At 49.4% G+C, this 22254-nt stretch overlaps 10 protein-coding genes across 10 annotated transcripts; 4 read left to right on the top strand and 6 right to left on the bottom strand.

Moving 5' to 3' along the window:
- Nucleotides 1–1054: 1054 nt before the first annotated feature.
- JN550_010591 (uncharacterized protein) lies at nucleotides 1055–2245 on the top strand (the record flags this gene model as incomplete). Its single annotated transcript, XM_049308862.1, has 2 exons — nucleotides 1055–1208; nucleotides 1266–2245. 2 exons carry the CDS (start codon nucleotides 1055–1057, stop codon nucleotides 2243–2245), a joined length of 1134 nt encoding a protein of 377 aa, XP_049167396.1.
- A 1640-nt stretch (nucleotides 2246–3885) lies between these two features.
- On the bottom strand, nucleotides 3886–4889 carry JN550_010592 (uncharacterized protein; the record flags this gene model as incomplete). Its single annotated transcript, XM_049308863.1, has 2 exons — nucleotides 3886–4358; nucleotides 4418–4889. 2 exons carry the CDS (start codon nucleotides 4887–4889, stop codon nucleotides 3886–3888), a joined length of 945 nt encoding a protein of 314 aa, XP_049167397.1.
- A 992-nt stretch (nucleotides 4890–5881) lies between these two features.
- Nucleotides 5882–6443, top strand: JN550_010593 (uncharacterized protein; the record flags this gene model as incomplete). The annotated part of the gene is made up of 2 exons (XM_049308864.1): nucleotides 5882–6203; nucleotides 6277–6443. 2 exons carry the CDS (start codon nucleotides 5882–5884, stop codon nucleotides 6441–6443), a joined length of 489 nt encoding a protein of 162 aa, XP_049167398.1.
- A 673-nt stretch (nucleotides 6444–7116) lies between these two features.
- JN550_010594 (uncharacterized protein) lies at nucleotides 7117–8423 on the bottom strand (the record flags this gene model as incomplete). Its single annotated transcript, XM_049308866.1, has 4 exons — nucleotides 7117–7362; nucleotides 7421–7660; nucleotides 7718–8286; nucleotides 8375–8423. The coding sequence occupies 4 exons, from the start codon at nucleotides 8421–8423 to the stop codon at nucleotides 7117–7119; spliced, it is 1104 nt and encodes a 367-aa protein (XP_049167399.1).
- A 952-nt stretch (nucleotides 8424–9375) lies between these two features.
- Nucleotides 9376–11099, bottom strand: JN550_010595 (uncharacterized protein; the record flags this gene model as incomplete). Its single annotated transcript, XM_049308867.1, has 3 exons — nucleotides 9376–10766; nucleotides 10841–10991; nucleotides 11055–11099. 3 exons carry the CDS (start codon nucleotides 11097–11099, stop codon nucleotides 9376–9378), a joined length of 1587 nt encoding a protein of 528 aa, XP_049167400.1.
- A 1225-nt stretch (nucleotides 11100–12324) lies between these two features.
- JN550_010596 (uncharacterized protein) lies at nucleotides 12325–13331 on the bottom strand (the record flags this gene model as incomplete). Its single annotated transcript, XM_049308868.1, has 3 exons — nucleotides 12325–12756; nucleotides 12813–13045; nucleotides 13115–13331. The coding sequence occupies 3 exons, from the start codon at nucleotides 13329–13331 to the stop codon at nucleotides 12325–12327; spliced, it is 882 nt and encodes a 293-aa protein (XP_049167401.1).
- A 2122-nt stretch (nucleotides 13332–15453) lies between these two features.
- Nucleotides 15454–16047, bottom strand: JN550_010597 (uncharacterized protein; the record flags this gene model as incomplete). The annotated part of the gene is made up of 1 exon (XM_049308869.1): nucleotides 15454–16047. One exon carries the CDS (start codon nucleotides 16045–16047, stop codon nucleotides 15454–15456), a length of 594 nt encoding a protein of 197 aa, XP_049167402.1.
- Nucleotides 16048–16833: 786 nt separating this feature from the next.
- Nucleotides 16834–17794, top strand: JN550_010598 (uncharacterized protein; the record flags this gene model as incomplete). The annotated part of the gene is made up of 3 exons (XM_049308870.1): nucleotides 16834–17056; nucleotides 17134–17260; nucleotides 17329–17794. The coding sequence occupies 3 exons, from the start codon at nucleotides 16834–16836 to the stop codon at nucleotides 17792–17794; spliced, it is 816 nt and encodes a 271-aa protein (XP_049167403.1).
- A 401-nt stretch (nucleotides 17795–18195) lies between these two features.
- JN550_010599 (uncharacterized protein) lies at nucleotides 18196–19320 on the bottom strand (the record flags this gene model as incomplete). The annotated part of the gene is made up of 1 exon (XM_049308871.1): nucleotides 18196–19320. One exon carries the CDS (start codon nucleotides 19318–19320, stop codon nucleotides 18196–18198), a length of 1125 nt encoding a protein of 374 aa, XP_049167404.1.
- Nucleotides 19321–19663: 343 nt separating this feature from the next.
- Nucleotides 19664–21695, top strand: JN550_010600 (uncharacterized protein; the record flags this gene model as incomplete). The annotated part of the gene is made up of 4 exons (XM_049308872.1): nucleotides 19664–19807; nucleotides 19858–20021; nucleotides 20148–20384; nucleotides 20849–21695. 4 exons carry the CDS (start codon nucleotides 19664–19666, stop codon nucleotides 21693–21695), a joined length of 1392 nt encoding a protein of 463 aa, XP_049167405.1.
- Between the last annotated feature and the right edge of the window lie 559 nt (nucleotides 21696–22254).

Consider the following 22254-nt stretch of genomic DNA (forward strand, 5'->3'; position numbering starts at 1 on the left):
CAAACTCACTGCTTAGCTTGTGTAATCAGATACTCAGAGATACGAGGCTGATCCTCTGGAGCTGCTTAGCCTCAGTGATCCTATTCCGGGCTCTCAGCGCTAGAGAAACGCCGACGCCTGGCGCAGCGCGCTCCGTACCCAGTGGTCCAGTGATCCAGTGGTCCAGTGCTCCAGTGTGCGGCTGGTTTGGGGGCCTGGGGGCCCCGGCCTGGCGCTGGCGATTGTTACCATTCGGGGCCGTCCTTGCCACGTGCGAAGGGCCACAGCACTGGGATACAACCCACAGCGGTGGGATGTGCTAAGATCACCGGCAGGCATAGGAGCTTGTCTGATTGGTGGTCACGTACAGCTCGTTCCTTCGGGCTTGCTCCTTCGGGCAACCGTGCCAAGCATTGCGGATCTTTTACTTACTGATTTAAGACCCTTTCCACCCCAAAGGGGCTCAGCAATGAGATCGATTTGTGGGTCATTGGCCAATCGTCAGCTGTCCCGGGCGCCAAGATTCTATTTTTTGGGTTTTCCTTACGCAAAGTCGCGTGGCCGCCACACAGTCTCACCAGCAGGCACAGCCCGTGGCTGCTTGTAAACAAAACTCGATTACATGAGCCTAGTATGCGGCACCGCATCAGAGTCTTCTTGGCCGGTGCCGTGCAAGGCCCTTTTCACAGAGGCACAAGCGCCAAGTGCCTCAGATCCCCACCGTGGCGCCTTGAGCAGGTCTGAAACTACATAGATTTGTGTGTCAGGATTTCTTCGCAGGAACAGCACAGCCATGCAACTCAGATGGACTCTGGGTCAGCTAGCGGCGAGTGCTCTCAGCATCTAGTTAGCCCGGGTTTCTATACATATCTTTGAATGTAGTGGGATCTTCAATAGCCTATACATTAAAGTCGTCGCCGATGCCAGTCGAGTCACTATACCTTCTGCATATCAACAAGTATTGACGCTCGGTACATTTACCTTGATGCAAGCTACCACTTATATTCCCTTGAACTTCGAATCACTTGCTCTCGTCTACGCTGTAGCGATATCAACACATATCCTCACATCAAAGATGGACAGCCCACGTGCAAGCAGCCCCACAAAGTGCGGGCGTCCACCCAACTCAGCCTATATCAAATTGATGAAGCAAGGCGAGGATTGGAGAAATGTGGCCGACGCTGCGGAGCGAAGAAAGCTTCAGAACCGCCTGGCTCAGCGAGCGTACCGTAAGTCTCATCCTACTAGATCTTGGGTATCAGAATCGTTGCTAACGTTGCTCATAGGTCGCAGCCTCCGTGACAAGAGCAAGGAGGTGGAGGCCTTAAGGAGGCAACTGTCCAAACTTCAGGACAATGGTGGCCGTCAAACCGCTGGTGTATGCAAGAGAAGCTCTAGCAGCAGTGGAAAACTAAAGGCGCAGTCGAGAAGCCCAGAACTTAGTGCATCAAGTCCCAACAACTGCAGCTCAAGCATCTCTTCGGTTTCACCCAGGCCATTGTCCCCTGGTAAAATCGGACAATATCCCCAGCATGGCTCTTCAAGCGAGTCGCCGGATTTGGACGATATGAACATGGTAGACGATGTCAATTTCCTGTGGTTTGATACCACGGGGACATCCAGCGGCTCAGAGTCCTGTTCGGCCACGCATTTATCATCGGTTAACTCGGAGCCATCGGATGTATCTGAGGACGAAAGCAGTCTTATGAGCGGCTATGATGTGCTTGGTATTTCATCAGACGCCACGCTCTTGGAACAACAAAACTCGGGATCCATTCCACCCATGTTTCCAATGGAGTTCAACTTTGAAGGTGGAGATGCCTACCACACATTCTTTAAGGATGAAAATGTTTACCACCCGGTCTTTTTCCAGGAGGTAGTCTCGGACCCGTCGCATCTAGGCCTTGACAATATCATGGGTGGGGACGGTCTGAACCGTGTGTCACCATCATTGCCGCCAGAGCCTGATTTCGCATCACTGTGGCATGGCTTACCGGAAGAGACCCCAGCGAGTTCAGCCATCTACCGCTTCGAGACCAAATCGACGACGAACTCGCCGCGACGAGTTCCTGGAGCTGACGCGTCGCTACTTCATCTTGCGGTTGCTGGGGGGAACATCGAAACTGTGAGGCTAATCCTCAAGCAATCGCCCTCCATGATGCAAATTCAAGATAAACAAGGGTACACCCCTATCCAGCTTGCAGCGGTATCAGGACAAACTGAGATTCTAGCTTTACTGCTTCAACCTGAATCAAGCAGTTTATGAAAAGGGGATAGCCATGTAATTTAGTCAAAAGTCGAGCATTGAAAGGGAGCTACGGTGGATCTCCACATTTTGATGGGTTGGGACTAGAAATGAGAGCCAATTTGATACCCTTTATTTTCGCGTTCAAAATGCGCTACTATTCTGTGATGAATGCATTTTAATTGCGATGCATTTGAACTGCAACATGATACCGCAACATCCTATACACAGGAATAACTAGTTCCAAGGGACGTTTCATTCCCCAGCACAACTCTGGACCATGATTGACGCGGCGCGAAAGTACCATGTCCTTTGGGTGACCACTGGTTAACCTCTAGGATTGAAGCCGAACCCCTGTCAGGCGAAATCTCGAGGAAAATTAGGGCAAATTACGTTGGAATTCTTTCATTTAGCGAAGCCTGGTTTGTTGGATACCGACCCCACTTACAAGATTAATCTGGATCATACTTGCCGAAGGCCGAGCTCGTCGTGGCTCAGCTCTGAGCTGAACTTCTCACCAGCGACAGCAAATTAGTGCGCGACCCCACCTCAAGCTCACATAGGCCACGATCTTCACTCAGTACTAAGACCATTCTAGGCTGGCCTGTAAGATGAAGAGGCTCAGTTGCACCAGTGCTTGGTCTCAACTACGCCCTAACTCGTTCGCGTCAACCAATCCACTATATTGAAGATAAAATTAAATCGGTACCGCCTCTACACTAAGATCCCCATGATCTGATCTGTCACGACTGCTACCCTAGTATTTCTTAGTGAGCACCTAACTTTAGACGTCACGGCAGCTAAGGGCCGTCCCAGCGCCAGCGTCTGGGACAATCTCTAAATTCTTAGCCCAACCACATACCTACCTATGTAGGTACCTATGTACATAAATAGCTCGTTAAGGTGGAGAAATATTATGAAGCAACTGGTCAAATTAATAAAGACCTACTTGTAGCTTAGATCCATCTCGTATAGACTTGCAGCGCCTACTTACATTCCTGCATTCCTGCTCATAGATGAAACATACAAGAGTCGTACCCTGGTCTTTCCATGAGACACATACAAATCCTACGTTGACTAATTCACTTTTCAACGGGCCGGTGCATGCCGCCGCTCCTGTGGGGCGAAGGTTTATTTTTAGTGACGGCCCGTTGAAAATCTAGGCTGAGGAACCAAGCCTAAATCCTTCCGTGACGAGGTAATGAGCACTAGTGAAGCGGAATCCAGCGCTGGTAACTAGTCACATTGGCCTCAACATAACCAACCTATCACGGCGAAAATTGTCGCTGATCAGGATTTCAGAGCTTCCAGATCCGCCATGCTCAAGGAGCTCTTGTGGGGCTTGACGGCCGACTAGCACAAACCGCATCCTATCTGTCTGGCGCCAGATTCAGAAGCTGAATCCTGCTTAGTGGCGTCAACCCGCAGCGATTCTTGGAGGAGTTTCGAGGCTGATCATCTATTGAGCTAAAATTTCCTCTGGCGGTAAGCTTGCGGCGCGTCAACAGCAGCATTCTCGCATGATTCAGTCTCAGTGTTTACGCCCATCGTGTTGTGTGATTAGCTTTGGGATAGACTTGTACGTTCTAAGCTAAGCCGCCATCACGATGCGATCGCCTGCGCAAGATCTGTGTACTTCTGCTCGTGACTATATTGTGATTTTAATTTCCTTGACTTGCGTTCTTAGCCTTCTTCAAGGCACCATCTATCATGTCCTTCGTCTCTGCGTCAGAATCGCTGCAACTTGTCCCAGCTGTTTCCAACGCGCGCACCCAGGTATCCCACCGTTCCTGGTTGAACCCCTTCCAGGCCTTCTCTTGATATTGTGAACCTGGACTGGACATGAACTCTCCTCCCGCTTCGATCTCCTTCAGTGCACATGCCCACACTGCATCAGCAGCATAGATGAACCATAAGCAGGCGACGTGGAAGGTGGTTGTGCCGACAAGTTCGTGTGGTGCGATATCAGCCTCAAAAGCAGCCCGCAGAGACCATATTGCCATATGTGCCCAGTGAATTGGATTGTCGTCATATTCGGGTACAGGAGGTGCAAGTTGGGTAAGCTGCGCGGTAAATGCCATTAGATTTGCCCAGCGACGCTTGATATCACTTGGCAATCCGACGTCGTCTGAATCTAAGGCGAAAGGAATGAGTTAGTGTTGCAATGTCAAGCACGTGTGGTAGGAAACATACATGTCTTAATGTTCCAGGCGCCACCATTTTCCTCAGCAGATATACGGTCTCTCCATTCCGTATTGGCGCTGCGCAGGAGAGAGACATTCTCAGCCCACACCGCCTTCCCATCCTGTGTCAGCGGCTCGCCTGACTCTGGATCAATTTCTGTTCGTCTATAGAGCTGAGAGGCGAACTCGACGAGTCTACGCTGATCGGATGGTGGGGTTCGACAAGCGAGCTCGACAAGCACGTCTGCGACGGAATCCGGTATGGCACCAGCGAGCATTGGCTTTCCCTCGTTTCTGACTTGGGAGCCGTTGACCTCCAGAAGAGACTTGCCCCTGTTCTTTGCCACCTCTGCCATGACCAGACCGTGGATTTCTTGGAGACCATTTTCTGAACTATAGGCCTCCGCGGGCTGTTCTGTGAGCTTGCGGAGAGTCTTGAAGACTTCCGAGCTCTCGAAAACCTCCCACGAAAAGGCACTCATGATGGGAAGATGTGTGCCGAAATTGGTGCAATGCTGGACTGCTGGAAACTCGGTCAAGGGTTTCGCAATCGTACAGCTGGATGAAATTTGAAATTATGATCCTATTGCGCGCCACGGACCGGGGTAGACAATATTTAAGCGCTCCTTTCTCTGTAGAGGCTTCGTTGTGGGGATGCCATGACGTCGCGCAGCGCGCTCTGTCGGTCCCGAATAGTATGACGCGATAATACAAAGCAATTGGCTGCGGCCTGGCGACAACTGCAGGGCTGATCCTCTGTAGGGATCCCGTCTGGAAGATGCTCTGGCGTGTCAATCCACTCAATTGAACCATAGAGGCGTTTGGGGCCGCAGTTCAGGGTCATGGGCCTTTCTGCCGCGTCTTTGCGCGTTTGTGGGCAGTGTTTACTTGCTGATGAGCGCCTAGTACTACTACTACGAAGGAGCCTCTAACGCCATTCACTGTGAATGGACCCTGCAGGTGATGAGTGTGGTTCCTATTTTAAGCATTCCTCGGGGCACACTGCGCGCAGATCAACGTTTACTATTTCCACGCTATAGACGATATGTGCGTTTCGTAACTGCGTAGTTTCGCAGGAAGCTTTCAACAATCGACCAAATGTCCTCCTTTGCTGAATTATCTGTCATCGATCCACCAAATCCTTACAAACGAGCGACTGCTTCTATTCTGAGTTGTGTCGCAGCCTGCTCTACAGGGGAAACAGGGCGGAGCTTACAGCTCATCCCTTGGATTGTGTCAGGAATCGTCAGGTTCTATCGAGGTGGTTATTGTGGTGGTTTGAGTATATAATTATCTTCTTCTACTTGCCCTTTCTCAAACACCATCTCTCAACAATCACAGCCTTGTAATCCAATCACCAGCAAACCCTGTTCTTCACAGCTTCAGCTACCATTCCACTACTTAACTTGGTCTATTCGACTTATCTCCTCGCTTTCCAACATAGTCAAAGCCACTCATTTTCAATTTCAACAAAATGTTGTTCGATCTTAAGACCACTGTTCTGTTCGGCCTTCTGGCCCTGGCTCAAGCTAGCCCCGTCTCTGTTCCTGGCACTGCCGAAATTGAAACTCGTGCAAAGAGCAAGAAGGTTCAGGATTACATGTGTGGCACTGTCACTTTGCAGAAGAACGACATCGGGGCTGCACTTGTGAAGGGCAGAGCCTCCGCAGACAGGACCGAGGGCAACAATGGCCTCCGAAACAAGTTCCCTCACTATTTTGGCAACCAGCCTGCCATCTTTGGAGCTACTGCTGAGCTCAGAGAGTACCCGATTATTGAGGGTGGAACATTCCAAGGTAAGCCTTTCAGAGGTTGTACCGATGAATATCCGTCAAATTTCGAAGAAGCTAATAGATCGTTTCGCAACAGGTCAAATGTGGCCTGGCACTTACCGTGTGGTTTACAAGAAAGATGGTCAGCAGGACTTCGTTGGAGTCATGGTCGAGGGTAACGGAGGTACCTTTACCATTTGCGCTCCCGCCCCGACTGCTCCGGAGGCACCGCCTGCCCCTCCTGCCCCTCCTGCCAAGGCTTAGGAGGTCACTATGTTGTTCATCGCCTGCAGACGCGGTTTCTTGAAGCATTTTGGGTAGTGGGAACAAGGCGTTTGCATTTTAGCATGTAGTGTAGGCCTCCACAAATTAGGGTTGTTAGTGGCAATTATATCGTCGAGTTATATATAAAAATACAGCATTCACTATCATCTTTCTGTCCTACACGCCTCACCCACTTTGATTTTGGTGCTATGCGGGAATCTCGGTATTTCCGGGCCCATAAAGTTTGGAACATAGTCTTTAGACTTTGGATGTCAATGACTCTTTCCGTGTTACTATGTATATTTTTAAGATCAATTGGTTCTTAAGTAAACTTGGGTATTGATCCACGTCTTTTCAAGCATGACCCTTCATCACACTAACTTACAAGTGCGCACGGAAACAACCAGAAGATTATTTTGGTGAATATTTTTGATGATGACAGAGAGAAATATATGACGTCACCTGAATAAGTAAGCTGAGACATCGATGACGGGCACTAGAAGAATACGTTTAATGCAGTGCATCTGCTAGCCACCTGGCAAATACCACATGACGCGGTTTATTAATGAAATTCATAACATCTGATGTAATCAACGCCTTTGCTAATGATGAATGAACCCAAAGATACTGATCAAGATGTGAAATGGTACATGCATTGCAAGGTATAACTAGTTCATGAAGACTTCAGTGCTGGAAATCCTGTGACTGTCCAACACCATCGTTCCTCATCAATACTCTTCCCTCGCTGTATGCTATCTACTGTGACCGCCAACTGGATCAAATTCCACCTCTTGTGATCGGAACCAAACTCAAATTTCTCATTGGTCGACATCCGTGTAAGAGAGCGGATAGGAACTGCCGCGGCCGCTGTGCCGCATGCAATCACCTCGTCCAGGTTCCCTAATGAGGAAAAGGGGAGCTGAAAGACAAGCAATTAGTGGAATTCAAGGGTGTAGTTCTTGGAGGTCTCATCTTACTTGGGCCTGTTCAACCATCCAGCCTTGACGCCTGGCAATTGTTGCGAGGGCGTCACTCGTCGCACTTTCGATAGCGCTATCAGAAGCGGGTATGACCAGCACATGTTGGCCATCTACCGTCATTTTGTGGCCTAAAAACCCACTTGTCGAGAATTCTTCCACAAGGGAATGTGTTGCGCTGTCAAGGTGAAGCATGATGCCAAAGCCAAGCTTCATTGCCTTTGCAGCGTGTCTCCAAACCTAGGGAGTAGATTAGCATGTAGAACCGGCCGCCAGAACTCAAGTGACGATACTTACTGGTGCATAGTTTCCACCAACTTTGAAGCTGCCCATACCTCGTGGTGCAGATCTGTCGAACTCTTCGCAAACAATGCCAGAAACTGCTCCAACTCCGTGGTGTGGGTTTGCCGGCTGCACGTAGACTGCGAAGATAGCTTCATCACACGGACCCCATAGGCCAGTTGATGCACCGAAAAGGACCGGCCGGATATAGAGGAAGGAAGAGCTATCGGCTGGGGGAACATATTCGGCATTCTGGGCAACGGCCTGCCGAATGCACTCGAGGAACAACTCTTCGGAAGGAGGTGGGAGACATATGGACATAGCCGAGCGGGTCATGCGCGCGGCGTGGAACGCAGGACGAAAGACGTGGATTTCCTCCTGCTTGGTTTCTGCCGAAGCCGTCCGGAACGCTTTCAAGCCCTCATAGCACTGCTGTCCATAGTTAAGCCCGGGGCTGAGGCCGGAGACGGAGATGTTGGTTCCTTCGACTAGAGTTGGGGTGTCCCATTTCCCCGTCGATGCGCGGAAGCGCACTTCAATATGGCCATTGAGAGGAAGATATTGGCCGGATACGTTTGTCCAGTCTGTGAATGGGAACCACGTTAGTGTCTTGTTGGGTGCGACAGTGCCGAAATATCAATCAAGTACGGCGAAGGATATGTAACTACTTACCGATTCCCTCTTTGGGGCTTGGTGGTGTTATCTGGGTGATAGGGGCCATTATCAAACTGCTTAAAAACTAATAACTATGATTGAAGACTACTTCAGAAGATATATATCAAAATGGTATTATGCGAAGTCTAGAGCGGGTCGTACGTAGCCAATGTAACGAGCTGCATTCCGATTCATATAATCGCCAGGTTGGTGGATTCTCTGAGTCAGTGAATACAAGTGTTAGTATGTTTATCTCTGCATTGCGCCGTATAAATCGCGGGTTGCATTGTTATGTATAATTTCTAACCATATTGGGAATAGCTGTAAGCAGACTAACTCTATTTAAGTTGAATTACTATAAATACATGGAACTAGACATGCCAAGGCTATGGTGGTGGGGTTCTGCTGAGCTTATTACTACACTCAGAAAATCATCAAGGTGCCACCGATGTCACACCGTGAATTACTCAGAGGAAGTATGTGATCATACGTTTCTTGGCTGACGTTCCGCTGATCAACGTTCTCTTCCGGTATTGATTGTGAACGGGATTGTGAATAATTGAGCATTTGGAAGTATTAAGCTACGTATTGCACAATTTATTGCATTATTGTGGAACTAGTAAAGTTCATCAGTAATGAATGGGAGAATGCGGGGCAACACCATTCTAAATGTTTCTCCTTCGTCAGTCGCACTAGGTCTTGATCCCAGTAATTTCAATCGTAACTTCTTTGTGACTTCGAACTGAACTATGTCAAGGCAATGGCCTTGAACTCGTCTCAACGTGCGTATACCTAGATGGCGACGCGCAATCCAGACTTCAATCATGGTAAATGCAAGAAGGATTTGAATTGAGCAACTATAGAGAAGGATGCAGAGGGTATCCAGATGTGTGTTTAAGGAAAGAATACTCAAAACTATATCCGTGTGGCGTCGCTATATCGACAATTCCCATGTAGCTCCCGTCTAGAAAATGCCAATAAGAAAAGATGATTATGTTACAATGAAACACCGTGACTTCTTATGATAAAACACGCCTTGAAAATTGCAACCACGGGCCTTTCTTTTGCCCTGCAATGTGATCATACAGCTGATATTCGTTCTCTCGATGCCTGCCGTACACGGCCGACTTGTTACCGCCACGTCCGACGTTGCCAAGCTCTCCATCTGCAAACTTGAAGTCCCCGCGGAACAGTAAGTTGGCGATGACGAGCGTGATCTCAGTGTACGCGAGGCCTTTGCCGAGACAACTTCGGATGCCGGCCGAAAACGGAATGAAGCTGGCTCGTGCAGCAGCATTGCCCTCAAGCCACCTCTCAGGTTTGTAGACAAAAGGTTCAGGGTAAGTCTGTGAACTGTGGTGGATCGCGTAGGTGCCCACCCCGACTTCACAACCAACGGGCACCGGCTGTCCACTGACCAGGGTACCCTCTGTCATGACTTCGCGAACCAGTGCAGTTCCAACAGGGGGTGACATTCTCAAAGCCTCGTCAATGCAAGCCCGCAGATAGGTGCATGAGGCTAGGTTCGACCCTGTGATATCGTCCTGAGATGATACACAGGAGCGCACCTCTTGAGCAGCCTTTTGATACGCTTGTGGATTGTCGGAGAGATAAAACAGAACCGATGAAATGCAGCAGGATGTGGTGTCAGAGCCGGCCACGATAAGGGTTGTGCTCTCACTAGCCATCTCTTCCTTGCGCAAACCAGCTCCGGTCTGAGGGTCGCGGGCTTCTTGCAGTCGGCTATAGATGTCTCGCGATTTGGTTGAGTAGCTTAGTTGAGACGTGGCATGCGACTTCTCGAAGATGCCGCATACATTTCCGTTGGAGAGCTCCATCCGATCCCGAAGTAGGCGGAATACGAACTTGAGGAAGCGGTTGCGCGCAAATATGGCCTCTTGAAACAGATGCTTGTCGAGTCTGAGCCATGACAGACTTGGGAACTGCACCAGAGCCGATATGCGGACGTTGGACTTTTCCATCATCTCAGTTACATAGCGAAAGCGGTCGTCGCCAAGGAGATTGTACTGAGCGCCAAAGACGATGTCGGCCATCATATCAAAGGAGAGATAATTGCACCATTTAGCCATGTTTCGGGGCTCACTCCATGCTCCAGAACCATTGGTAGCCGTGCCGTCGAACACGGCGCCACAGAATTTCTCAATGTGCGTAGCGATGCGGGTTTCGTACTCACGTTGCGCCTGAGCTGAAACGCCCTGCGCCAAGATGCGGCGACGAACGAGATGGTCTTTCCCACCGCGATGGGTAAAGGTATTGGCCGCTTGATGCATCATTACCTCGTAGTGCTTGCTCTTTAAGAACTTGGTAGACGTTCTCCGGCCGTAGATATCCTGCAGGCCTTCGGCTGTGTTGACGAGCAGTTGGTTTGGCCCATAGCGAACGTAGTCTCCTATTGGCTAGTCAGCTCTTCTTGTTCGCCTCTTCATATATGATGCAAGCTGCATCACGCAGTGGTTTTCGCACCGTATTTCTCATGGCATCTCCATATGTCGATATGGATATCACCCTTCCATGCATAGTATGACGCTCGCGCGAATGTGAATTTCGAGAGAAAAGGCCCTGGGTATTTAGCCAAGGGGTGCAAAAAAGCCAGATATATCAGGCGTGCAGCCAGCTACGGTTGTGCCCCGGATTAGCTACTGTAATATTGAGCAACGATGTTCGTTGAGAAACTTACATAGATGGCTACCGCGCCAGCGGCTATGGGAATCCCCACGTGCATGGTGTAATGGCAGAAATGTTCCGTTATACGCCAAGAGAGAGTATGCTGTAAGGTTGCTATTACTCGGGCAGTCACGTCGCACTGAGAGTGAAGGGATAGCCAAGGTAAAGTGTGCGGGAAGAACAAATTTATTACGGGTGAACTCGTATTACTCTAGCAAGCTATTTTCAGCGCAAGGTCACGAAAGCGTGCCTGTTATGTGATCACGTGTGACTTTGGTAAAGCTGTTCAAAGAACAGTAATAGAGTGAGTCTCAGAAGCGCCATAATGATCCAGCTGTGCTGAGCTGTGCTGGTTGCCAAACGCTGAGAGTTGTAGTATAGCTTTACTAAGATAATTGATCGTCGAGGCTGTACCCAAATCCTGATGTGTCCGGGTTTCGCCTACGCCCAGCCGGGTCTCACCGGAGATAAGAAGTGTTCTCCACAAAAGGTCATGGACACCAAGAGCTAACCAACCTAGGCTAGCCCATAGTCTATTTATAAACCCGCTGGGGCTGGAATCTGAGGCAGCCTTGCCAATCGATCTTGCCGGCTTGCTTGAGTACGAAGTAAATCCTAATAGAATCGCTGGCCGAATAGTTACATCATGCAAAATATCTACCAAGGTTTGAGATTATAGAAGATGTATATTTCATATTTGATACCTTTCGCTGGCGATTGTCAAAATAGCAGGTGGCGGCTGCTGTCTAATAGATGTGGAGATCTGATACTACTCTCAAAATGCCGTGGTGAACAGCCAACAGAGCATCCCGGAAAAGCTATCATTCCCTTTCAATGTACAATCTAGCTTCTCCTATTCTGACAACTCGCGCCGATAACTTATCGGTGACATCTACGACAAGAGGCAGGCTGGGCCATCAATACACTGTGATCAGGAACCTGCGCCAAGAGTGCAAAACAGGTGACAGTTTATTTGAGTATAACTCGTACCAACTCAATTGGATCTTATCAAGCCTCACGTATTTGGGCCATGTCAAAAGGGTTTCGCGTTATTGCACTCTGGTACTCGGCGATGAACTCCAACTTGAATAAACGCTCTCATTCTGCGAGATCATAAACGAAAATTGCATAAAACATTCTAGAAACTCATAACTATGCGCCAATCTTTGATTCCTTGAGCTCTCCGCTCAGCACGCTACTGAAAAATTCCAATCCTAATAGGATACACTGCCCAACCCCAAAATAATGGTCATGGTAATGACGTAGATATCGTCTCATCGTGTTTAGTAGACAGCCATGCCAGGCATGGACTCCTTGGACTCCTTGTGTGACATGCGAGTTCTGTTAGACAGTGCTCTCGCCGGGTCCAGCACCAAGAAGATGGAGACAGCAATCACCATCAGTGTACCGTCCAGACCGATGAAGTATCCCTCCCGCAGCATCAGATATCCGGTCCAACCCTCGCACAGCTCCACGGTTCGGAAGATGCTTCGGATGTAAATGGCAATGAAAGAGATGTACAATGCAACCAGAATACTCGTGTACTCCGCAGGCCTGCCGAGGCGCGACGATCGGATGGTGAAATCCACCGTCAGCCCGGCGAAGATGGTCATCGAGATGAGCTGGAACACAACACCAGCGATCATGATCCTGGTGCCGGGCCAGGGGTCCTCCTTATTGCTAGACGCACTCGAGGCCATGGCTCCACCGACAGCCTACAATGCGCAAGATCAGACCGTCGGTCGCTAATGTGCAGCATGGGCAAACTCACCTGAATGACAAGGGACACAATATCGCACGTCAAGAAGACGATGGTATACATGCGGGCCGACAGAAGACTGTATTGACGGCCCAGGTTGTTGATAAAAATACCCAACAGGACGTACAGAGCGGCGGTCACGAAAACGGGAGCGATGATGAGGGTGGTGATTTGCATCAGGTAAGCGTTGGCGTTATACGGGCACTCGGAGGACCAAGTACGGCCTGCCCAGCCAATGAGCTCGGCTGAAAGAGGAGAACATTAGCTTTCGTGCGCCAGAAGCAGCAAATGAACAGTCAACAGGTAATACTCACTCAATGCTCCAATCGTGAGAAGAATAGATGTCCATCGTCTCAGACGGATGCTTTGGAATCCATGGCCAAAAAAGGCGATGCCGAACAGAGCACAGAATGTGATGCCCGCGGCCAAACTAGGCTTGTACCCGTACGAATAAGGAAACCCTGGAATCGGGTCCTTGTGGCAATTGTTCGGGTTCCGGAGGGGCTCCGGCAGCCATGATAGATCGACCATTGTGATAGTAGTCGAGCGCGTCGAAAAAAGCGTGCACAAATGCGAATCTGATCGAACCAGACCTTGGGTGTTCTACTTGTGTATAATACCAATAATGGGACAGGAAAGTTCGAATCCGATGCTCTTCGAAATCGATCTCGGAATAGGAAATATGTTCCACGCAGCGTTGCCTTTGCAGATGATACAAGGTGAATACGAATTGTAAGCGAAAAAGATCCTTCAGGGCAGGCTTCATATATACGGTAAGGCCAAGACAGGAACATGGCGAACGTGTCATCGCTCTCGTGGGATCGTGGCTTCGAGGCAGTAAGCAAATAGTAATAAGAGGGTATGCGAACCGGCCAATCACATCCCCAGGCCCCAGACCGCAGGATCAGGGCTCTTTGCTGAAACAGCCCAAACCCCTAAACCCCCAGCGGCGTCCATCTCGCTTTAGACCCACTTATCGGGGGGGACCAGATCAGATAGCACATAGCTAAAATAGCACCTGCACTGAGCCTCCAAGCGCTAACTTGTAACGTGCAGGGCTCGCTCCACCGCCGACTGGCACAGCCCGGCCACACTGTAAGCTACAGTACTATGGTATTAGCCAGAGAGCGTGGGAGCTGAAATACTTGTGCCGTAAAGGAAGCACCGTCAGATCCAACACATCTCTGGCGTGAGACATGATGCAGCAATATGCATGAGCCACGCGATTCCAGCAATTAGTCCGCGGCAATTGACACAACCAAGCAATCCCATAGCTCGGCAATGATGCGTCGCTGGCACAACGGCCCAAGTAATTTCAGCGCGCTTTGGGGGGCGATACTTCAGGGCTCTTGAGTTACCTGAGAGATGCAGTAGTTATTGGTGCATCACAAATCGCATACCATTACTTCCAATCAGGTTCTACATCTTGCAGGTGCATTTCATGGAAGCATAGCCCAATTCGATCTGGCAATATCGAGATAGGGCATTTCAATACCCGTAGTAATCCAAGCTCCAGGTGGGCTGGCAGATCAGTAGCGACTGTCTGTAAACTCTAGCACTAGTTACAGCTTTGCTGCCCATCCCTACGAGTGGCGCAGCTCGGGAGCGAAACGAGATGACCGCTTGCTATCCAGGCAGCAGAGGGAAGATTTCCCGAAAAGCATAGAGACCGAGAAAAAAAGCAGGCAGTCCATTTGCAAAGAGATTTTCACGCAAGATAGACCCGCCGTCGCATTCTAGGTCATTGTGTGACCTGTGTCTGGGGCTTTCCCTACTGGCTCGCCGATCGCAACGAGAAGCAACTGAATAAGCCGCTTGCTAGCTTTCTCATGACTGATCTCAATCCGGTGCACACTCCATCTCAGCACTGTGTATGCAAGTGCGGCGCATTGTAGCGTAGCATGTCATTCAAGTCCTCTATTTCGACAGTAGAATCTGACGATGTAACTTCTTCTGAACCACTTGACAAATGAGGCCAGCATTAACAAAGCCGCTTACGCCAGGAACATACCATTGCCTTCTTTGTCACTCATTTCCAAGGTTGAAGAATAGCTATGCATTGGAGAAGAAGGCACGCCTGAAGCAGATCGAAAGGGCATGCAGCTACATGAGGTTACAAGTCATTTGCCAATCAGAGGCCAGGGCCAGGCTCTGTCCACGATGAGACGCATCCATTAGCGCCAGGCCTGGTACATTTGCTATTCAACTCAAACTTGAATTGATTAAACTCACATGAGAAATGCTAGAACATTGTACTTCGCTCGCAAAATGCATATCCCAAGGATGTTTGGTCTTCGGAATTGTATCTGCAACTCCCGTGAGTAGGCTCAATGCCTCAAGCAACCAGAATCAAGCACATCTATTAGAGCATTTGCCCGCTGGGCCATTGATTTCACATTAATTATCAAGGTTTAGATCTTCCCGTCGTATATTGACTTGAACAAGAATCTCACGATATATTGTGAAGAAATACTCCTAAATAAACGCCATAGAAACCAGCCCGAAATTTTCCCCAATACTCCAACCCACCACAATAACGCAGTCATCATGCTACAATTCAATCAAACTGTATCCGTCCACATTCCACCAAGAACCTAGATATGATAGGAGAAAGCGTATTGCCTTCCGTTGGCTAACGGTGATCCGAAATCTCCTAAGCTTCGAAGGCGACGAAGCCGTCGGACTCAACGGCAGCGCTGCGGGCGGCCGGGGGAGCAGGAGGCGCGGGAGGGGCAGTTGGTGGAGGAGCACCACGGATGTACTCCTTGTGTGAAGCATCACTGGGGTCTAGTCGGATGACATACTGAGTCTGAGGACCGATGTAAGGCCATTCGCAGTCTGCCCAAACGGAGTCGAAGTTGGCTCCATTACCGGTGCCGGTAGGCATCATGACATAGGCCGTGCCCGTAGTCAGCTGGGCCAGCGCGGTCGAGCAGGCGCACCAGAAGTCCTTTTCCAAGTTAATGTCCATAATGTACTGGTCTGCCCAGCTCTGGCTCTTCCACATCTGCGAGATTCTCTTGTAGCCTTTCAAGTAGTCACGCTCCCTGACGGCCTTGATAGCATCTTTGGAGGTACCGCCAGTCCAGAACAGGGTCTTCCCTGCGGGAACGTTGAGTTGCGCCTGGCACTCAGCGGCAGTGGGTGCCCTATCAGGAGCCCTAGCCGTGATTGGGTTTGCTGCCACAAGCGTACTAGTGCTCAGGAGCACGGTAGCCAGGGTTCCAAAGAGGGATGAGAAATGCATTTTGATGCTGATGAATTTGTGGCTCTTTGCTGTGGGGAGAATGTCACTGAAGACTTGAGAATGGCTAGAAAGGCGAGGATGTAGATCAGGGTGTGTTGATGAGGATGCTGGTGAAGATGTTGTGAGTACGTAGTCTTGCAATTCACCAGATTATATACTATTCTCCATGATCTATGGTTCTGCGCATGTCGCTCGATTGGGACGACTGAGCAATGTGAACGCACGAGAATTCGCGTATCAACCGATATCCTTACTACATCAACCTTGAGAAAAGGCTGAACCATCAGCGACCCGTAATTGGGGTGCACCTCCTCCAGACCTTGCCTGTAAGTCAAGAATAGTAAAAAGTTCGTGGAGTCCATAAGCTGTGGGTCCAAGGGTGCCGAGCGACGAGGTAGCCAGGTAGCAATAGGTTTTGGGGGCCGAAGCCCACAGCCACAGCCCACCCCATACGCACGTAATGGTATTACTATGATCAGCGTTCGCAGTCCACCACTTCGCCGAATGGTCTGAATTGCGAGTAATTGAACACTCGCTGAAATAGAAAATTACAATCTCCCGGTCATAGGTTTCACGTAGGTTTCAATTCGATTGTAGCTTACCCAATGCTGATATTAGCATTCAAAAAACACACGCACGTTGGTTAAGACCAGCATGAGAATAAGTGGGGGCCACTTGTGTTGGCGCCGTTCGTTCTTGTGCATAAATAGGCATCAGCCTTAATCTTACCTACATGGGGAAATTCTTCGCTGGCATTCCAGCCGTCTCAAGACCATGACATTCACGATGTCAACTTCAGACAATACTTCACCACAATTACTTTCAGGGTTGACCTCAGCCGTCGAGTCAGGCGATATCGACCAGGTACGCAGCACTTTGCAAGCGTGGGATAATGATGTCAGTGCGTCAGAACGGGAGCTGCGGCCAGCCTTTCGAAAGGCATTGGAAGGAGGTGATTTGAGTCTAATTGACGAGTTCCTGCATCGGAAAGTTGATACCTCAGGCTATGGTGAGTGTTCTTTTGATTCAAGGCGGCAAAATCACGTCGAACATCAGCTCCTGCTGGCTGACAATAAAACTGTGAAGAGACATATGCCGCCATGTGCAAGGGCAGCAAGGTGGCGAAAGTCGGCGATATCAAACTGTTTGAGCTCCTTGAATCTCACGGCTGGGATGTTAATTATGATTATGGACATTTCGGGGACGTTCTGTGGTAAGTCACCAAGCCTGCAATGAGAAAGACGCACAGCGCCTGGCCATACTAATATTCTACTCTAAAAGTTTTGCCGTCATCCAGAAGAATGAATCTTTGGTAAAACACCTTCTCGACAAGGGTGCAGATCCGACAAGGAACACAAAGGCGTCCAAAACGCCCCTTGAATGGGCTGCGAAATACAGCACCCCAGAGATCCTATCCCTGGTGGCAGCAGAGGCCACGAAGGAGCGGATCAACTCCAGTAGATCTCTGCAGCTGGCGGCGGCGGATGGAGCTGTTGACAAGATTGATATTCTGCTCAATGCGGGCGCAGATATAGATTCAATTCCGGACGACTTGAGGATTGATCATCCCGACGAAGAATGTATGACTGCGCTCCATGCAGCAGTTGCCAATAATCAAGCCGCTTGCACGTCTCACCTGCTTGCTAAAGGGGCAAGGAAGGATATCAAAAACCAAGCGGGGTTGACGCCGATGGAAGTAGCGAGTTCTAGCGGTGCTGGAGAGTGCACACGATTACTTGATGACTGAATAATAACTTACTGCTGCCACTACTATATCATATTATACGTGATTGTTGTCGCTGGACTGTAGACTATCTGTTTGTTCCTTTGTTTTACTACTACCTCAGATTACAAGTTATAAAGCGCTGCTTGGCGTCTATGTCAATACGATCCGCTCATGTTCTTTACGTCCGATTCCAATGGTACTCATGTAGGGGCAAAGCACCCTTGTTAAGCTACGCATCAAAGAATGGGTTAAATAGTGCATATTGGTTTTCGGACAGTGACACAACAAGTATTGATTGGATGAATGTCATCATTTCCCCCCAATTTATCTCTATCTACTGAGATCTATCTGTTTCGTAATTCGCCCCCTGTTCTGTTTCACCTGCGCCTCCACCTACTGCCCCTTTGAGACAAACTCGGGACTTAGGCTGAGTTAACCACGTTCAACCCAACACCAGATCCACCAGTGCAATGAGTATCAGCAGCTAAGGGTTGAGGTGCTTTCCATTTCCCACCGGTACAGATAGAAAACTGAGTGACCAGGCAAAGGAACTCCCCATTTGTACACAGTCCAGTGGGAACTGCTGATGCGACAGGCGGTGCCGGGCTAGTATGTGGCACAGGCGCTGTGGCTTCCGACGCCAGAGACGTGACCAAGGTCGAGAGTTGAGCCTTGGTCGTGGATAAAGTCGACACCTGCTCTTTAGTTGAAGACAAAGTCGACGGTTGTGTCTCAGTCTTAGTTCCAGTCGCAGTGCTGGAGCTCGAGGAAGAGGCAATCGCAGGTTCATCTGCCGGTACACCATTGTTGTCTGGGTTTCCATCACAGGGCTGACGAATCAGGTTGTCGGTCCCTTCAGGATGATCCACAGAGTCGCCGGGATGCGGAAACGCGATGGCTTGCTGCGCTTTCAACGCTTCGGTCGTCAGACACCCACCACTCGCTTCGCCAATGTTTGCCATGAAGACGCCCGGAAATTGCTTGCGTTTCTCGACCTGCTTCTCCCTGCGCTGTCGAGCTTTCGAAGAAGAAGAAACTGAAACGGGGGCGCAGTTCATGTACATTTCAGGTTGGCCGCCGATGCGATTCAACCAGGTCCATGCCAGAGTGTAATCACCAGGTGTGATGCCATCAGGAATCGTGTAATTGTAGATGTTCGGGTTCTCGCCATCGTCAAGATTGCCCTTGCGGTTAATTGCAGGACAACCACCCTCGATGGTGTGAATGACGGCAAACTTGGACTTCTTGTTCGGCTCAAACCCAGGAGTCAGGGAAATCTGGCAGCTTCCACCACCATGGACAGCGTGGCCTGTGAAAGACAGAGTCTGAGGCTCACCGATTACCATCGGAGTTGGCGAGCCGTCAATCTCAAGCTTTGTGGTGCCCGGAGGAATCTTGCATGGCCAATCGCGGCCATCTGGCGACAAAGGGTTCGACGGACCATATTCGGCAAACTTGAAGGGCGTTGGCGTCTCCAAGATTATGTGTGCTTGAGCAGCCAGTGCGAGCAAGCCAGCATATGCTGTAAGGGTCCCAGTAGAACGCATCTTGATAGTTGAAGATAAGCAGATGTTTCAGTCTGACTAGTGAGTCAATAAGATAGAAGTAGTGTTCCTTTGGATTTGTTTGGATAGGGTTGGATAGGACTTGATGAACTGAATGCAGAGAATACGACCAAGTAGCGATAAAATAGAGACTTTTATATGCGTCGTGTGGAAAGTAAGTTACAATGAGCTACACACAATCGTTTATCATGAACATTTACGAGCACAAAGTTAAAGTTAACCGCAGCAGGAGTGGACAATTAAGTTGTTTCCATTATAAAACTACAACTTTGAATCCATTGTCATGGGCTTTGATGACGGAACTACAGTCTAGAAACCGCTGAAAATGGGAACAAAGACTGGCATTTCTTTAACTCTTAGAATAAGCAATACACCACCTTACCCGGGCCAGAACACACTAATAATCCGGCTATCAGGAGCTCAGTACGGCCAGGAGCAATACGATTGGAACTTTACCTCTGTGCCTCAGGTGGAATGTCCATGCCAATGGGATGATAAACCCGTAGCTAATTGTTGTAGCCTCGCCTCAACAATCGCCGGGTCAACCAATGCTGTGGACGGCAACTGGGCGGCTCATCAGTTCTGAACTTCATGCTGGCCTTGGACCCGTACCCGTCAAGAGCCATCATCGATGCATGGGGAAAACTTAGCAACCCTGTATGGTCTTATGATGTCCTAGCACCGTACTTCTAGATATTCAGCACCGTGCATTCACCGAGTACGTCCGCCAAAACCATTACGTCGTTAGACAAAGGCCATGACGAAAGTCAATTTGCGGCAGGGGATGGTCCCATCTAACTCTCGTTCAGCGAGGGATACATGACAGAGCTCAACGAAGCTTGGATCAGAACCTTCTCGAATCTCGGTTTAGACATGGCGGTCGATCTGCGGACTGGCAAGGCTCATGGAGCTTTCCAGAACGCTGCAACGATTGACCCGAAAACCCACACCCGCAGCTGGGCGGCCACTCGTTACTTGAAGCCTGACGTTCGCAGTCGCTCGAACCTCGTCGTTCTGACAGAAACAATTGTCAAGAGGACTGTGTCGTAAAAGGCCAAACATAAAATGGTAGCGACAGGTAAGATACTCTTTTCCATTCCATTCCATTCTTCTCAATGCGGGATGAAGTTGGAGCTACATTTTCGAGTCATTCCATCAGCCGTCTGGACTACGTGAAAGAAGCAAGCAACGGATCCATGACCGGTTGAACCACACATTTCCGGATGCGAAATCACTAATCTATCTCGGTTCCAGGTGTAGTAAACCAACAGAAAGATGGAAGTGAGAGGACTGTACACACGCAACTTGAGGTTGTGTTGGCGGCTGGAACACTGCAGTCCCCTCAGATACTGGAGCTCTCTGCCATCGGCAACCGGCAATTCTTCGAGAAACATGGAATCCCACTTGTACTGAAAAACTCAAACGCGAGTGATAAGGCTGATTGGTAGACTGTTGCTCTGGTTGAGGAAATTGCTAACAGATGAACGACAGATTGGTGAGAATCTCCAAGATCTTCCGATGGTGTACCAGAACTTCGAGATGAGCACGGGATTCCTTCAGCCGACCCAGTCCTGCGCGATCCAAGTATAGCCGATGTCTTGCTGGAAGGATATATCACATTGGGAGGATCAGGCCCATTGGATCAAAGCAACATCAGTGTTGCATACGCACCCCTCGCCGATCACCATGGCCCTGTAACCGAACAAGGTCGCCAGACTCTGCTTGAGAAGCACTCCGGAAGCCTTCGGTCCAAGTTCCAGCCAGGTAGTTCTCGGCAATTCGATGTCCAACTATCACTGGCTAAAGAATCCGAGGAGCCTACGGCAGAATATCTGCTTTCCCCATCGAATGGATCTTACCCAGACGAACCCAATAGCCTGGCCGATATTCTAGTTTCATCAAGGCCTGAGAAATTTATCACAATCATGACCGTGCTCAATCATCCTCTCTCCCGAGGTTTGGTGCATGTTGCTTCGCCAGATATCAATGTCAAGCCGACCTGGGACCCGAACTACATGAAGGAGCCTCTGGAGATGGAGATCATAGCGCGTGGTATACAGTTTATGGAGAAAATTGTAGACACAGACCCTTTTAGCTCTAGCGTATTGAAACGCGGCGGCGTTCGGTTACCCGACATCGTTGACGACTTGGAAAAGGCGAAAGACCTCGTCCGCCAGCGCCAGCTCTCCATTTTCCACGTGGCTGGGAGTTGCGCGATGCTGCCCGAGGATGAAGGAGGGGTGGTAAGCGAACGATTGCGCGTATACAGAACGAAGAACTTGCGTGTCGTCTATGCAAGTATCTTCCCCCTGGAACCTCTTGGAAATTTTATATCGACAGTCTATGCAGTTGCCTAAAGGGCTGCGGATATCATTGTGGAGGACATGAAGCCGTAGATTCAATCACAATGAAGTTATCTCGTCCGTATACAGCGAACTTTGAGTAGCAATATTATATATCTAGGCACATGTTAACAGGATATATTTATCATGGTATGATCAAGCCTATAACCTCCTAGTATAGCTTGAACTGATGTGACGGAAGGTCGATCAAATGGTGTATTAGTTGATGATTCCCTCCCCCATCATTGTGACATCAAAGTATTCTCCACTCTCAATGTTACCTACTCATGTCATAACACATAACTGGTGTGTTCTTTGAAATGTAGATATACATTGGTGATAGTTCTCTCTGGTTGCTACTCCTATACATAACGCTGGACTTGATTGATTAGTCAATGCACAATGGAAAGAAGTGTTCTGGTGCAGCTAGGTAAACTTATCGCCCAGGTCGTTGGTACTAGCGAGCAGCACAGCCATGTGGCACGTGCCCGGCACAATGGTATTGTACGTTGATATTGAATTGTACATGTCTTGCCGACCTGTTACGCTTCAGACACAACCATGGCTAGATTCG

Source organism: Neoarthrinium moseri (assembly GCF_022829205.1).
Source record: "Neoarthrinium moseri strain CBS 164.80 chromosome Unknown scaffold56_Wmoseri_CBS_16480, whole genome shotgun sequence".
Lineage (NCBI taxonomy): Eukaryota > Fungi > Ascomycota > Sordariomycetes > Amphisphaeriales > Apiosporaceae > Neoarthrinium > Neoarthrinium moseri.